Source organism: Lolium rigidum, chromosome 7 (genome assembly GCF_022539505.1).
Source record: "Lolium rigidum isolate FL_2022 chromosome 7, APGP_CSIRO_Lrig_0.1, whole genome shotgun sequence".
Lineage (NCBI taxonomy): Eukaryota > Viridiplantae > Streptophyta > Magnoliopsida > Poales > Poaceae > Lolium > Lolium rigidum.
Genome location: NC_061514.1, coordinates 109,890,474 through 109,907,072, shown reverse-complemented (window position 1 = coordinate 109,907,072; position 16,599 = coordinate 109,890,474). Strand labels below are relative to the sequence as shown.

Sequence of the window (16,599 nt, the reverse complement as noted above, 5' to 3'; positions counted from 1 at the left end):
GCGGTCGTTTTCGACCAAAAGGGCCGACGCAAACGGACGCGCGCGGACGCTAAAATGCGTCGCGCTGCTGGAGATGCCCTAAGGCGCGGCAACTTTGTCAAGAGCAGCACCCAACACGCCTGCATTCTGTGTCAGTAATGATGTCTGACAGACACTGCCATCCCTGTACATACATCGCTGTATTGCATCGCGTACTCCAGCTCTGTATTTCCCCTGGAGGGACGTGTGGACAAGTCGTCGACATGTCGACCCCGGGCCGTTCATGCAGGATATCGTCTGCTCTACCGGCGCCAGTCTCTTTCGGCGCGTGCAGGCCTCCCCAAGTGTCGCGCCCACGCCACCGCTCCGCTCCGCTCCCCGCCGCGCCGCGCGCACGGCCGCACGGCACCGCAACCGCGACCAAGCGAAGCAAAAGCCAAAGCCCGGTAGACGGATGGAGGAAGTAGACGGAGACGGAGCCGTTTGTCGCCGTCCATCCCTGTGGGCTGCGCATATGGCGTCACCTCCTGCTCCTGAGCGAGCCCTGTCCTCTCCGCTCTGGATATTAGCTGGCACGGAAAGTGAGCGACCCAGCAAACGGCTACGCGTACGCAACCAAATTTCCGCCGCTCAATACGTACATTTCCACGTCACCCTTCCGCGGCCTCTTCCCGTATGCTCGGTGTATTTTTGGTATGTACTCGACGTGCGGCTAACCATTTCTCCATTTCTCTCGCGTCGTCGCGCTCGGACAGGTAGAGCGCCGCTGTTCTAGAGCAGGAAGATACTAGACAGTATCCCCCGGCCGCGCGCGTTTCCTTGTCTTAGAAAAAGAGCGATCTATCTTCAAGCAGCGCGCGAGCTAGCGTACGCGCGCGGCCACCACCAGCTCTGCGCGCCTCTGTGTATATATAAATGGTCAGGGGAGGGCCTCCCTGATCCCCAAATGCCTGTCCCCGGCCCCTGATACATCCTTAAACCTCCCATAAGCCTTCGTCTCTTTCCCTTTCTTTCTCTCTATCTGCTCCTCTCCTGCTCCGGCTCCGGGAGACGAGAGACGCGGGCGCGAAGCCGGAGATTCTGCCATTGGAGCGGACCGTCGAAGCCGGAGAAAGATAGCATCTGCTGCTCCTCCGTCTCTATTGCTCAAGGCTTCCCTGGTAAGCGATCCCTTCCCATCCATGTATTTTTCCGCCCGTCTCAGGCTCTCAGCAGCTTGCATGTAGTTACACTTACACTTATACTTATACTGGTTGGATAGCTTCATGGCCACTCTTCTGTGCTCTAGTTTCATCTGAAAATATTTACATATCAACTGCCTCCAAGCGCTAGTAAAACGAACGCTAGCTCGAGCTAACCGTAGTTACCGCTTTCTTTCCGGCGACCGCCGTAAACCGCCATGGTCGTCTTCTTCGCCTCCCTACTTTTTGAGAGAGAAAGCGCTTGTAGAGATAGAGAGAGAGCAGGCGGCGACGAGGAGGTGGCGTGCGTATGGCGCCAGGTACAGACGCGTATACGTATCGTACGTACGTACGTGTCAGTAGGCGCCGCGCGCGCGCGCGAGCGACGGCGAGGCTCGGTTGGCGCGCGTCTACAGCTGGATCCTGGCTGGATGTCTAGCTACGTCGGCGACCGGATTTATTAGTCTGACATGACCCGACCACACCTGACCACACCTGACCACACGGCTGCTTGCTTAATTATGCATGCCCAACAATTAGCCTGCGATTGCGTCGCCACCAGGCTACTCGGTCGAGTATTATTCGGTTATGACTGGTTAAATTAAAGTGAAGGAAATTAATAGGTGAGCAGCAATTAACTGACACTGAATGTACTCTTACCGACAGTAACACCGGTAGTACAGGTAAAAGAACTGTTACCAACAGTAACATGAGTACTGTGGATGGACTGGCGTCCAGTAGTATCGAAAATACATTCGTTCTTATGGGTGCCAAGCACCCCCATACATAAATAGGAACAATAGTTAAAAAAATCTGAATCCTTTTGGAACTAAGATGATCAAATTATTATACTTGTATAAAAAAATTGCAAGAGAATTACTATCATTGTATCATGGGTAAACAGACAAAATCTAAAAGCTCCATGTCCATGTACTATTCACGCTATGTTCGTCATAAATTTAACTTTTTTTCCTAGAATACCATGGAAATCATTTCAAGACTAAATATTTTTAATTTTTTATACAAGTAGAAAAATTGATCATCTTTTATGTTTAGAAGGATTCGTTTTTCTCAATACAAATTTTAGGGTTTATGGGGTGCGTAGCAAGCCATGTACCAAAAATTCGCATCCCGAGTACTCCCTCCGTCCCATGAAACTTATATGAAATTTGCTAAAATTTAAATGTATCGAGATACTATTTACTTTGTAGATACATCTAAATTTAAATAAATCTCATGCAACCTTTTGAGACGAATGGAATAGTATGGACTTTGGAAAAATGAGTGGCTTTGCTTGGAAACCGCCTGCTGCGATCGGTGCATGCATGCTACGGAGTGGAGTAGTTGACAAACTCATCAATCATGGTTTCTGTTACCAACATCGCATCATCATCATCGACGGGACAAAGCGTCTTGTCCTTTCTCCTTTCCCTAGCTTCGCTCCACACCCTACCTGGCTCTTTTACTCTGGCCAAGCTAAAATGAAAGCTTGGAGTGCAATAGTACCACCAAGTACAAATCGAGGCATTTTTCTTTTTCTTTTGAGCAAAGAGTATCTGCACCATGGTTCATGCATGCATGCCCAGGTCAGGTCAAGTCACCCACGCATATCATAGACCTGGAATTTCTTTTCCCACCAAAAATGTGATGTGAAACAAAACAAAGCTGCTAGTACGGTAGAAGAAATTTCAACGCAGGTGCGTAGACAGTATATATACTAGGGTTGCCAGACTCCTCTCCAAATGGAATGATTAGCAAAGAGCTGCGCCGGCCTAGCAACTATAGTTAACTTTAACTTTGACAGGATCCAAACAAAGCCCTTTGCTCCTGTACTTAGTCAATGGGTCTGTACACAGAATCTCCGGAACGTCTCACAAATGGAAGAAATCGGGCACGCCAATGTCACTAGCGACCACTCTGAACGATATAGCTGGCGCCTTGTTGTCTTCCCAACAGAAAAAGGATGGGACCCTGCAACTGTGCAGGATGTGATGACAAAGCGTACTCCCATCCTATGTGGTACTAGCTAGTTGTTGATCATCACAAGCGACGATACACACGCAAAGGACACCGGGTTTGCCTGTGCCGTATACGTACACCGTACACGATCGGTGGAGATTGGTCGTACTAGTTCATTGCATACAGCATTAGTGTGTACGTACTCCTACCAATTTATTTTTTCAGCTTCCAGGTAGAGTGTACCACATAAAATGTGCACCGGGAACAAATTAACCACTACAGCCAGTTGACGGCATTGATCGTGTACAACCATTAAAACTTGTCAGCCATGCTACCCTGAATAAGATGGTACATGCTGCCGAAACTTTGCATCTTTTTCATGCTGGACATTATATATTTTTTGAAGAACGGCAAGAGATTTGCCATCTTTATTGATTAAGAACAAGTTTAGATGTTTCAAACAAATGCCTAGGGAGAAAAACCTAAGACTTCACCTAGGGACTGCTCTCCCGGCGAAGCATTACACACAGAATTTGCCATGTTTATATCCACAAGGTAGCCTTGTCTTCGATCGTAATGATAATTGTCGTTGTCGGTGAAGCGTGGTTGCGGGAGACCCTAGCATTTCTCTCTTTCCAAACTTCCAAAGACACAAGAATGAGCATTGGGGCGATGGCCTTCCTAATGATATATCTTGGCCTGAAACCAAGGTAGCATAGCATTCAAAACACAGATCGTGTACCAGGATTTGTAGAGAAGATGCGGTGCTGATTCTTGAACATGACGGTGTAGCGGTTCATGAAAAGGGGAACGCCAGATTGTGGCAATTCTCCAAACATTTTATATTACTTTCGTGCAAGATTTTTCTGGCCTATTGGGAAGCTGGAAATTACAAATGGTGATGACCATCTGCGCAAGTTCTTTGTGCCATAGATGGAACTCTTTCTTGTTTCTTAGGACTATTCTAATAAGGTGGGTCCCGACAAAATCTTCGGTACAATGAGATTGTTTTTAAGTCAATATTTCATTTTTTACATTTCAAAAAACTCTATAAAATATTATGCAAGTACACATAGATGTCTGGTATGTACAATTTAAGTTTGGTAGAATTATCTTTTCAGATGTGACCTGCACAAAAAAAGACAAACATGAACGCGTGACTCGAGTATTTTTTGCCTTTTTAGAACCACATTTTTATGATTTATGTTTAGCGTAAATAACAAAGTATTATTTAAAATTTAAAATTCATAGAAAACATTTGTATGTACCTACAAAATAATTCTGCATTTTTAAATACTCCTTTCGATTCATATGAATTGACTTAATTTCGTCTGGATATACATGTATTTAGTCAATAAATATATCCACATATATTCGTATCTAGGACCTAGGTAAAATTGAGTTAATTAGTTTAGATCGGAGAAAGTATGCTTCCTAGAGCTCAGGTTCCATATCGTCGCCCTCGGTTTCCTGGGCTTTAATGACATGTACTGTTGAAATCGCACATCACAATACTGCACATAAGTACTATGTGAAACCAAAAAAAAGGCTCGTGATGTCCCTGCAGGTGTTTGTAACCAACACGTTTCGAATGCTCATAGATAAGGGTTACAGTAGATTATAAATTTGCTTTGACCCAATCTGCTATGTAGACTGTACGTACCATTTCTTAGCTCAACTGGAAGACAAGGTTCTCGTAACCTCAAGATAGGTACCATTGTTTTCTCTGCAATGTATATATCTTTGTCCTACCCTCTATGACTCAAACTCAATACGATGGCGTCTAACTATTATTCTATCTCACAAAGAAGAACCTTCGGATAAGGCCCAACTGGCAGCACTAGGAACAGACAAAGTTGTCAATTGACGAAAGATTTTGCACGCGGCTGCATGGGAGAGAAAACATTTCAGCCAAAGAACAATTGAGAGCAAAATCTGGAGGCAGCTACTAATCAACAGATTCCATTTTTCTTGTCACTTTTTGGGTAAAATAATTCTTCCCCAGAAACAAAACTTTCTGTCTTCCGGCCGGGAAAAAGAAGAAGGGTTCTTGGTGCATATGATACCTTTGACTGTGTCTTGTCACAACCGTTCCATTATTGGTACATCCGTAGCAGTTGAGTAGAAGCTCTATTCCGTATGTTTGTTTGTCTGAGACCAGCCTTCTGATTTGAATAGAATAGGCGAGAGTGATTTTCCATGAAACCGACTTGTGAACCGACGACCACAGCTGTAAAAGTCGCCTTTTACTCGGGGCCGAATGCTAGCTAGCTTGCTAGCTCACACATCAACTCTCCTGGTTTTCAGCAGGGAAAAAAGGGCAAGGGGATTGTGAGCAGTGGTCGCAGGAGGAGAAGAGGAAGATGATGATGACCGAAGTGGCCAACCACAGCAAAAGGAACCACACCGACAGCTACTTCAGTGGGAAGCAGGCCGTCGCCACCAGCAGCGGCTCGGAGGAGTTCGTGGGCATGGGGTCGAAGAAGCCGAGGAACGCGAGCCCGAGGGGCGGCGGCGGTCCCATATCGCCAAAGGTATTCTTCACTGTTAAGCTTGCGCATCGAGCTCTTTGCCTGTGAGTTGGATGGTGTACCGTGCTGAAGCGATTTTGCTATGGCTGACTGAGCAGGAGAAGAAGGACAAGGTCGGCGAGCGAGTGGCGGCGCTGCAGCAGCTAGTGTCGCCGTTCGGGAAGGTACCTGACTACCTGTTCGGCTCTGCAATGTCTTGATCACTTTTCGTCTCTGCAGAGTAGCAGCTCATTCGAGATGAAAGATTGAGCATTTTTGGCTCTACGAAATTGTGTTCCTAACCCTCTTTGGCATGTTTGGCAGACGGACACTGCTTCTGTTCTTCAGGAGGCGTCAGGCTACATCAAGTTCTTGCACCAGCAGCTGGAGGTTAGTTACCCTCATTCGTGGCACGTCGCATCAATTTTGATCCTGCGTTTGCTAATCCTTATATTCTGTCGATCGCAATGCTCTGCAGGTTCTTAGCTCCCCGTACATGCGCGCTCCGCCGGCGCCCGGCGCCGAGCCTGAGGTGAGATCAGTAGCTCATTGTTTCACACTATTCTGAAAATCTACTGAAAAAAATCTGAACATTGCATACTCTGAGAGAAGTATAAACTGCAAGTGCATACCCCAATTCTTCTGCACTCAGTGCACGCGTCGTCTAATCGATTTGCGATGCTTGATGCAGGACCCAGACCACTACAGCCTGCGGAACCGCGGGCTCTGCCTGGTGCCGGTGGAAGAGACGCTGCAGCTGACCCAGAGCAACGGCGCCGACCTCTGGGCGCCAGCCAACACCACCAGGCGCAGATAAACCGAAGAAGCTCGCGCGCTTCTATCTTCGCAGACCGGCCAAGAAAGAGCCTGGACGACGACGGCAGCACCAAATCGTTTCTCTGATCCTGAACGTACCCTGTCCTGGCGCCGGTAGTAATATGTAATCGTAAGTATATAGCGAAACGACGCACCGCATAACGATCGATCGATCGACCTGTGTGTGTCTGTGTAAACTCTGTGGTTTAACATGGTAGCGACCTGTTGCTGTCGCTGACTAATTAAAATCAGCAGTTCGATGCCAGTCTCTCGGCGAATGCTGGGCCTTGAATCCAGGTGCGCAGTCCTCTGCATCTCTGTCGGTGCGCGGAAAACTGAGAACCTGCACAGCGTTCGATCTGGACTTCTGGTAGCCTACCTACATGCCCTGTGTCGGCGGTCGGTTGGTTTCTGAATCTACCAAGCACCCAAGTAGCACGGATAGAATGACCAAACCGAGCCGAATACCAAACAATTTTTTAAGCTATATACATTAGGTTTCCATACTGCGTATATTTTTATTTATAAAACATCAAAGTACAGGGTCAGAGCTACCAGCTAATACAAGACTCAGGCCACTACTCCGAAGTTAAATGAAAGCTTGCACCCAAGTTGCTAATCCAGCATCATTTTCCCTCTTGGCCTTGCAAACTAGCAAAGTCATCTCATACTTCTTTCTGCATCTGTAAATGCTAGGTGGAATGCTCTTGAAAATGAAATCATTTCTTTTAGTCTAGGCAGCCCAGCAAACCGCAGAAGTGGTGTGGCATTGGGCTGCTGGCACTTGCAGAAGCGATGGCATCCAGGGTACATACGGAGAGGTTCGAACCGGTGGCGGTGACAGGCTCGTTTTCATAAAAGGACCTGCTACATCTTTGCGTGTGGGAAAAAAGAGGAAAAAATTATGGCTTCGCCCGGGTTCGAACCGGAGACCTTCAGCGTGTTAGACTGACGTGATAACCAACTACACCACGAAACCACTGATGACATGATTTGTATTGCAGTTATTTTATAGATGATTAATTCTGCTGAGTCGCTTACAAAGCAAATACATAAAATACACTGGAGATTCAATCGAACCGGAAGTGATCTCACACCAGAAACTATTACTATTACTGTTGATGACAATAGACAGTACTACATCATGCATTCATGATAGATCTCCACACAGACTCAGAGTACTGCACGTCCAAAGCAAACCAGGAACCAGTGCTGTTTCCAGAAAACACCATACCAATTCCAGCACAATACAAAAACTCATACCAATTCCGGCCGATGGCATGCACCTTGAATACAACCTTGACTTGTTCCGGCACAATGGACATATCCTCCGGTGCTCGATGTTGTTGATCTGGTCGCCTCAAATTGCACATTACTGATCAAACTGGTATGCCATCATACCAGCAAGTTACGAATACAAAACACCAATGCATAGCTCAGACGGTGGCATGCACCTTGAATACATATCTCACATCGGTGACTAGTTCTGGTACAATACATTTGAACATCGATTGATACATGATAAATCTCCGCAGCATAACATGAGAGCAAACAGAGAATCACTGCTGCTGATCGCAGCTTCTATCCAATAATTTTATCTCTCAAGGAAGTCCAGGTAACAGCCACTTGCACAAAAGCCCGGTCATACAACTGGTCCCAGAGTGCGTACCACAGAACTCTCCATTCCCTCTTGAACAAGAAGGTGCAGAAGACCACCCAGAGGCCCATCACATATCCAAAACCAGTGCCGAGGAAAAACGATACAGCATCGTCACTTGCATCTTCATGGTGTTCTGGAGTTGGCTCGGTTTGTGACGAACACTTCCGCGAGAGGGGAGGACCGCACAGGCCCGGGTTGCCAATCTCTACTTATACTACTTAAAAAGACTAAAGTGGTTCTTTATTCTGCCATCCACAATACGTTCCGTTCTTGGTCGTCCTTATTGATCGATACGTCAAATAGTTTGGTCGTCCTCGTCGTTTCGTTCGTCGCGCTCCGCTCCGCCCCGCGCACGCACAAATGGGCCAAGCCCAATGAAACACAGGTAGTCGCGACTCTCGCAGACCCTCCGAGAAAGTCGCAAGCCCTCGCCACTCCCGCAACGTAGCCGCCGCCATGCGCGAAGCACGCTCGGATCCGGCGCGAAACCGAGAGGTAGAGTCCGCCGGAGTCTATCTCGGATCTGCGAATCGATCTGCCCCTCTCGTTACCCTTTTTGTTGTCGATTTTGCCTCGTGGCTCTGATCGGGGTGGCGTTGGGTTCATGCAGGGGAGGGCGGGCGCCTTTGGAACCGAGACGCGACGGCGGGCGCCATGAACGCGAGAGGGTAAGCTGCCTGATTGCTCCCGTGTATCCAGGTTTTCGAATTTTGCCTGTGCTGATAGAGGCGGTTAGGGTTCACGGGCTTGTAATTGGGGGCCGTTTCCGACTGACTAGCTCGGGTGATCGCTTGTGTTCAGTGTAGCATCGTTGTGATGCGGTGCTTCTATGTAGAATTCGCGCGCAGTTGACGAAATCGATGCAGTGGTTGCATACTTCTGGTAGGAACTTGGGATTAACACAATCCGTTTACTGCAGTGCTGTTATTGAGCCCTGTGTTATGTTTGAGGGTTTGGATGTTGGTAAATTTGATTGGGTTGCGAGGACTGGAGGACGTCGCCAGCCTGCACCCCGTGTACTAGCCGCTGCCTTGCACGACTCGAAGATGCCGCGCCTCTGTACTCATCCTCCTCCCCGCCATCCCTCTCGTGCGGCAGCGGTAGGTTTTCGTTCCAAGATCTGTGGCGGCGTGTGATGTCGATCTTTATAGGTGAGCAACCTACATCGATGTCCACAGTTCTTTATCAAGGAAGCAATTTGGGTGTCAAAGGCTGAGATGAGGCTGAGCTGGGTGTTGAACAAGACCAGCCCCATGCGACAATCCACTCTGGTGAGGAACCCTGCGATGAGTGCGCGCACATGCACGGCCTGCCTCTCCCACCGGTGGCGGTGCACCCGTGCGCAAGTTTACCTGTTGGCGGACACCCAGTGCGCCGGCATCTTCTGAAATTCACCAATCATCAATGTGAGTTGTCATATTATGCATGTTAAATATTCAGCGCGCTGCAAGATGGCCCCCAATTTCCTAATTTTTAATTTTACACTTTATGCTTGGCCATTTTATTGAATTGTCTCTAATATTCGTTAAATTATTCAACGCAGTGCATGATGTTTGTATTTCATATGTGATTTGTCTTTATGCAGGTACTGATAGCTAAGTGTTTACAAGAGTTATCTTACACGTGCAGAGCAGATTCCAGATCAAAGGTAGTTAATCTATGGAGTATTATGTTCCTTCTTGTTTACTGCAATCAAATGTACTAATAGGGCTTAGTTCAATCCTGTAGATCAGCTATAGTTTACTGCAAGGTATTCTTGATGGTGCATCACAGGAGTATGACACCATTCTGTGATCACCCCTTATTCCTTGCACTCTAATTATGAAATGTGCAAGAGGAGCATATTCTTCATTTAATATTTATAAATATATTTGTTTTCCGTTTCATGTTGATAATGTTCTCTTGTTTGTATTATTTAAATCGTTGGGTGTTAAACCTTATATATTAGAGAAGCGGCATACAGACTCCAAACTATATTAATGCTCTGTGCCCATATTCTGAAGGTTGAGCCACTTCATGGTCTTATGAGTCTTTTCTGCTGTGTACTGGACAAATTATTCATGCTTTTGTTTTGCTGATAAATGGTATTTGAGTCGTGTTTCCAGGTTCCCAATTTAGTTTTGATAATGACAAACTAGAAAAGCATATCAACCTTGAGTTTTTTTATGAAGGTGAGCTAATAGACTTATTATAGTGCTTTCTTCAGTTCTATATATCAGCTATACTTTCATGCAAGCTATTCTTGATGGTGCACCACAAGAAAATGACATCATTTTGTAAGCACCCTTTCTTCCTTGCACTCTTACGTCCATGCATGTAATATACAATGTCCAAAAGGAGCATTCAACATTTGATATTTAGAAATTTAGTTCTCTTTCCGCATGTTGATAATGCTCTCTTGTTTGTATTATTTAAATCTTTGGCTGTTAAACGGTAATATATTAGAGAAGCCGCAAGATTTCCCAAATATGTTACTTAGTACTAAATGCCATGTGCATACTGATGTTGTGATGTGAAAGTGTGGTAGATAAGGTGGTGGAGCAGCTCTGTATCAACTATGGTACTCCTTTTGCCGATTATGGTTTTTCGTGAAAGAACAGATGCTATTCCGTTAGTTCAGACAAAAAAAAACTTGTAGAGACTACTATGCTACTCTAAGCCATTAGCTCAGAAGAAACAACCCACAAGCTACTGTACTTCTTTGTGCCATTAGTTCAGACAAACATTTTATGTTTTCCCTTCTTTTGCCATCCCGTAGGTTGTAAATTTTATCTTAGGTACAATCCATACTAGGTTATATATGTATTTATAGCTCCCTCTCCTTTTCTATCTTGCGGACTGATTTATTAAAATTTTGGTGCAAAGGGGATCAGATCAGCTACCTCTTGTTTACGTGCATTTTGTCTCAAAAAATTCACTCCACATGTTTATGAGTTAATAAGGTCTAGCTTCTTGATAGATTGTATGGTATTGGTATGGCTTTTAAATCAATTTATAGTTATACTTGGTTGAAAATATAATCTTTTCACTTTGTGTTAAAATGAGCTAATTTTAGTTGTTATTGTCTTACCTGAAGGAATTAATGTCCATTTTCAGAACCAACCCTAGCCAAACAACTACACTGTAGTGAATTTGTTACTAAATTTTGGTTACAACTTGATAGTTTTCTTTTTGGATTACAAGTGAGAGGCTCTGTGGATTGTTTTCCACCATCTTCGCCCTGCTAGCACCAGAATATTCTTAAATGCTAGGGTAATTTTCCTTTTAGCCAGATGAAATGTTGTAAGTTTGATTGAAATGTTATAATCCCAGTGTGATGCTCACTAATTGTGTAGTTTTGATGATTTTCTCGTAGGAGTGAAGATGCGGAGAAAGACATGGAGTACTTAGCAAGTTAATGCTCTTCTGTCGCTTGGTATGCGGCTGTTATGTGTAGAGTTGAATATTCAATGACTATGTGCAACTTATGCCTTTGGTATATAGCTCTTATGAAAGTTGAGAGTACTTAAGTGACTGTTGAGAGTGCCTTTTTCATCATTTTCTTTTGTGTTTTCTTTCCTCATATATAATTAACACGCTAATGTGTCCAGGATAGCTGAAAATTGTTGGAATACATACTGTTCTATTCATTTGGATTGCAGAGATGTAGAAACAACCGTTTCACCCTTAAGTAGGGTGGAATGAACAATTTCACATGTCACCAGGCTGACCACCATGCGATTATAATACAACTCCACCATGATCTTGTGCCAGACCAGCTTGGACAAGGGGCACTCAAGCATCAGGTGCTGCATGGCACTTTGGTACAACAACCGCTGATAGTTGTGTTGTAAAAGGAGTTTTGAATTGCTGACCTCATGTTGACAATTTTATTGTTGTAATGGGGAAGCACAGTTTGTTGTTTATGCATAATCCAGTTTCCTATTTCAGACATTTTTAAAATGCTTATTCCGAAGCATGCACATGTGTTATATGCAATTTGCCAATTTGACAGAAGGTACATACAAAAAGTTCTCATGTCCAGTTGTACGATTTTGTACGATGCTGCTTCAGTGATTTTACTAGCTACACACCTTGAAAACCTTTTTTGAAGGTTTTCACCTACAAAAGTACTTTTATTGAGCATCGCAAGTTTTTCACTGAATCGGATATGCGAATTACGGGAGCTTAGAGCCCTTCCATCTTCTATACTGAAAGTCACATATGTCAGGGCATCGTTTCTTGTTAGTCTTGGTACATTGAGAGATCTATAGTTATAGTGATGTTTTTCTCACTTCTTACTTCATGACTGGTCTAGAAACTTTGCGTTAGTTTTCTTAGAAACTATTTATATTCAGATTTGTGTTTAAAATATTTTTAAACTGCCTATGTTGTTCGGTAGCATGGAAGCATCATAAGAGCTGAAATTAGTTGATGTCCTTGTGATATAGAAAGGGTGGTCGAGGGTGGGGATTGTGATTTTCACGCCACGCAGTTCGTGCAATGCCTTCCTAAAATAGATTCATCAATTGATAGATTCAGCTACACGTATGCTTATTTCTCCGTAGCAACAGACCTTCCCTTTTAGGAAGTTTGTTCGACATGTACATATGTTGATATCACTGCTCTGCTCCAGTTAATTGCTCTGTCTCATGATATATGATATACGTCAGTGATGTATGCATTTTTACCTAGAATTTGAAACCACACAGATGCACAACAATGTTATCTTGTTATTACGTTCATGTATCTTATTCTTATGGCTATGTTTTAAGTTTTTCTATGATAGATCCAACCAACATTCGGTCCTCTTTTTCATGGGAGTGGTGTTTTGGGACATGGGAGCATATGTTCCCTCTATTTTGAAATGCATCTTACACATATTTTGTATTTCAAAATAATTGAAATAAAAATTCGCACGTGCTACGCGCTCACAAAGTCGTTTCATAAAAAATCGACACGTCATGTGACGTGTGTGAAAAAGACAAAATTCAGTGCTAAAAATAATGCTTTTCACAAGATAATTTTTCTCCTTTTTACAAAGACCACAGAAAATATTGGTTTTTTGAAAATTTGACGACACACACATATACTATGGCACATGTAGATTTTTTTTTCAAAAAATTTCAACATTTCGAAATATGACTTTTTGGTAGAAGGAGCATACGAACCCGGGAGCCGAATTGAATTTCGCTTTTTTATTGTCTACTTTGCTACTCTATATACCCACCTAGAAATCTACTATCTTTTTTAATTTCACATGTGAGTTGTGAATTATATATGTGCATTACAAATTAAAATTTGAGGACCCGTAGCAACGCACGGGCATTTGAACTAGTATAAATAGATTCCTGGTCTTCAAGTGTTTGCAGTTGATTTCCAGAAGGAATCCTTCCACTCAGATTGTTGTAGGACAGGTTCAAGCGACTCAATGACGTGAGAGCTAATAAGCTTGAAGGGATTTGACCATACAAATCATTGTGTGATAAGTCAAGTGATTCGACTTGCATTAAGGCGCCAATATGCTCAGGTATTTTTCTGTTGAAGTTGTTCCATGATAAGTTCAAGTTCTTCAATGTAAAAAGAGTGCTTATTTCTGCAGGAATCTCTCCGGTCAGACTGTTACAGGATAGGTCAAGATTCACCATATATACAATTTCTCCGGTATATAATCTCTCTTGACCTTTCGTGAGTACCGGCAAATTCTCAGTATAATCAACTAGTTCATTTTCAGCATATGATTTTCTAGAAGTGAATGCGTACTGAAGATCATAAGAGTAGTCTCTTGTTTGTATCATGCCTGTGCAATTAACGATAGATCTCGGTATGGTTCCTGATATATTGTTACCAGATAGGTCCAAGTATTGAAGATTAACAAGCTTCGTAAGCTCATCTGGAATGTGACCATACAACATATTGGATCTCAGTCATAAGAATGACAAAGACGATAGCTTCTCCCCAATCCATGCTGGCAAGGTCCCAGAGAATTGATTATGGCCCAGATCAAGAAGGATGAGCCATGGGCATTTCTGAACAAGCAATGGAAATTCACCAGAGAGGTTGTTGTTGCTTAAGCTTAGATTAACGATACTCAGACCTGTAATGTTGGTGCTGGATTGATTGCCTAGGCAATCGGTAATTGATCCGTTGAGATTATTTCTTGATAGATCTAACAACTGCAATGATTGCAGCTTGTACAACGAATATGGAATGGCACCAGAGATCATATTGTCATATAGAAGAAGTGTTGTAAGCCTTGGCGCCCCAAAGTCCAATGGTAGTGGCCCAACTACATAGTTCCGACTGAGATCTAAGCTGGTTAGGCCGATGGGAAGCTTAGGTATTGGACCACCAAGCTGGTTAGAACTGAAACCCATTTCTATTCCTCTCATAAATTCCATTGTTGCTGGGAGGACTCCTGTAATCTGATTATTTCGAATATTGAGATACTCTACCGAGGAAGCTGCTATCCAAAACCAATCTGGCAACATGTCACGTATGCTTGTGTTTGACACATCAAGACTCACTACCTGTGTTTGCCATCTAAGCCATGTCGGAAAGTTAGGCCCTAGCTGGCAGGACCGAAGGTGAATCAATGCTAGACTGAAAGGAGGAACCCATGTTGGACTCACTGTAATGGCTATTGAGTTGTCTGACAATATCAACTGTTCTAACATATCGGGACCTGAAAAATGGCCTTCATGCATGATCCCATCCAGGTTGTTGGAGTCAAGGACCAACTGTCTTAGCTTTGTGAGCTCTCCTATACTCAGTGGTACATGACCGGTAAGTTCATTATTAGAGAGGTCCAGCCAGCTCAGGTTACTCAAGGATTCTCCTATCCACGGTGGCACATGACCAGTCAGTTTGTTATTAGAGAGATCCAGCCAGCTCAGATTGCTCAAGGATTTTACTAGTGCAGTTGGCAGGCTTCCAGTTAGATTGTTGTCCGGTAGAACCAAAGCTTGTAGTTTATTTCCTGAACAACTTGGTAACCGATGGAATAATTCTGTTACACTCCCATTAATATTGTTCTTGTAAGAATCTAGTCTCTTTAAATTACATAGCTTCTTCATACTAGGAGGTATCATGCCCACAACAATGGAGGTCATATTACCTATCCCATCTGGAAATGGCCCGTGGAAACCATTGCCGGAGATATCTAAATACTCGAGGCTAGTTAAATCCCAAAACCAGTTGGGCATGATACGCTTATGGAACTGGTTGCACCGGAGGTCTAGTATTTCAAGAGATGTCAGATTTGAGAGCTGAAGAGACCCAGGGCTACTTCTAAGCTGGCAAAAGGGAAGACGGAAAACTTTTAGAGTTAGAAGCATGTTCACCCTTGGAAGCCAGTCAACAATTGTAATGAGGTTTACAGAGGTCATATCCAGGTGCTCAAGAGAAGTTAACCGTGACAACCACGTGATGTCCGTGGAGTACGAGAAAGAAGAATAATCAGGACCCTGGTATGAGTTGGTCTCAAGATTTAAGTATCGTAAGTTGGAGAGATTACCTAGTTGTGGTGGTATATTTCCAATGAAGTTTGACATTGATAGGTCGAGATATCTCAACTTATGGAGAGAACCCATGAACTCCGGATCTGTATGTTGTCGAATACGTTGCAGCTGAGGTCGAGATACCATAAATGCTGTAAACCAAGCAGCGAGGAGCTTATATTTCCTGCTAGCATCTGCCTACTCCCACCATCAATATCACAAAACGGGCCTCGGAGATCGAGCTTGGCAACATGGCCGGTTCTGTTGCCACAATAGACGCCGCCATTGGCAACAGTCATCACCCTTCCATGATGAAAGGAGGTTGGTAGGGTCTGATGGATTTTCAGGGTCCGAAAGACCTGCCCTGAAAGTGAGAAGGGCAGACCTCTCACCGGCTATACAGCTGATTGTACCATTTGAATGGGAAGATCTCTCCTCTGTGGTGCTCTTGGCATGAGTGAACAAGAGCAAGGCTATGGTTATTTGGATGCAGGAGAGCTGAAGGGTGTACATGGGTGCTTTTTTAATGGGTATGTGTTCCTCTTGGTGTAGGACACTCCATGGTATGCATGATATACCAAGCCTAGTATTGTTTTCTGTTTTGTCATCTTTTTTCTGATCGCACTGGAACAGGAGATTGGCTAATTAGTTTAATGGCGGTGTGAAGGCGATTCCCGCAGCTGGTGTGTGAGAGGAGATCGAAGAGAAAAGAACCGGCCCCCCCCCCCCCCCCCCCCCCCCGCGGGCGACGGGCGAAAACCCTAGCTCTCTCAGCCCAGCTCCTCCCCCCAGCTCTCTCCTGCCGCCGCCGTCGGCGTGGGCCACCGGGCGTTGTCCGTGCGGTGCCGGCGGCGGCGGGGCCGCCTCTACCCGTCGCGCGGAGGGGGGCGCGGGCGGCCTCTCGATGGCGGTGGTGCGATTCGGCAGGCGGCGGTCGATCTGGCGGCGTGGTATCCGCAGGTCGGCTGGGAGGTGACGCGGCGGCGCTGCCGTTGGCAGCGGGGTGGCGGGGTGGC

The 16,599-nt window shown here is 44.7% G+C and overlaps 1 protein-coding gene, 1 non-coding gene and 1 pseudogene across 4 annotated transcripts; 1 reads left to right on the top strand and 2 right to left on the bottom strand.

Annotated features, from left to right (window-relative positions):
• The first annotated feature begins 779 nt into the window (after positions 1-779).
• On the top strand, positions 780-6,710 carry LOC124676280 (transcription factor bHLH153-like). 3 transcript variants are annotated; one of them, XM_047212363.1, is made up of 6 exons: positions 780-1,139; positions 5,430-5,653; positions 5,749-5,814; positions 5,954-6,019; positions 6,108-6,161; positions 6,321-6,710. In XM_047212363.1, the coding sequence occupies exons 2-6, from the start codon at positions 5,483-5,485 to the stop codon at positions 6,444-6,446; spliced, it is 483 nt and encodes a 160-aa protein (XP_047068319.1). In that variant the 5' UTR covers positions 780-1,139; positions 5,430-5,482; the 3' UTR covers positions 6,447-6,710. The 3 variants fall into 3 exon arrangements, with proteins under 3 accessions (XP_047068319.1, XP_047068317.1, XP_047068318.1); XM_047212361.1 differs by having other exon boundaries at positions 790-1,139; positions 5,427-5,653; XM_047212362.1 differs by lacking the exon at positions 780-1,139 and having other exon boundaries at positions 4,554-5,653.
• Positions 6,711-7,350: 640 nt separating this feature from the next.
• On the bottom strand, positions 7,351-7,424 carry TRNAV-AAC. The gene has a single exon. It is a non-coding gene; the product is annotated as a tRNA-Val (tRNA).
• A 471-nt stretch (positions 7,425-7,895) lies between these two features.
• LOC124678019 lies at positions 7,896-16,096 on the bottom strand (annotated as a pseudogene).
• Positions 16,097-16,599: the final 503 nt, after the last annotated feature.

Coding starts and splice junctions, on each gene's coding strand:
- LOC124676280 (XM_047212363.1), top strand. CDS start 5,483: ATGATGATGACCGAAGTGGCCAACCACAGCAAAAGGAACCACACCGAC. Junction 5,815..5,953: donor TAGTGTCGCCGTTCGGGAAG/GTACCTGACTAC, acceptor CATGTTTGGCAG/ACGGACACTGCTTCTGTTCT. Junction 6,020..6,107: donor TCTTGCACCAGCAGCTGGAG/GTTAGTTACCCT, acceptor AATGCTCTGCAG/GTTCTTAGCTCCCCGTACAT.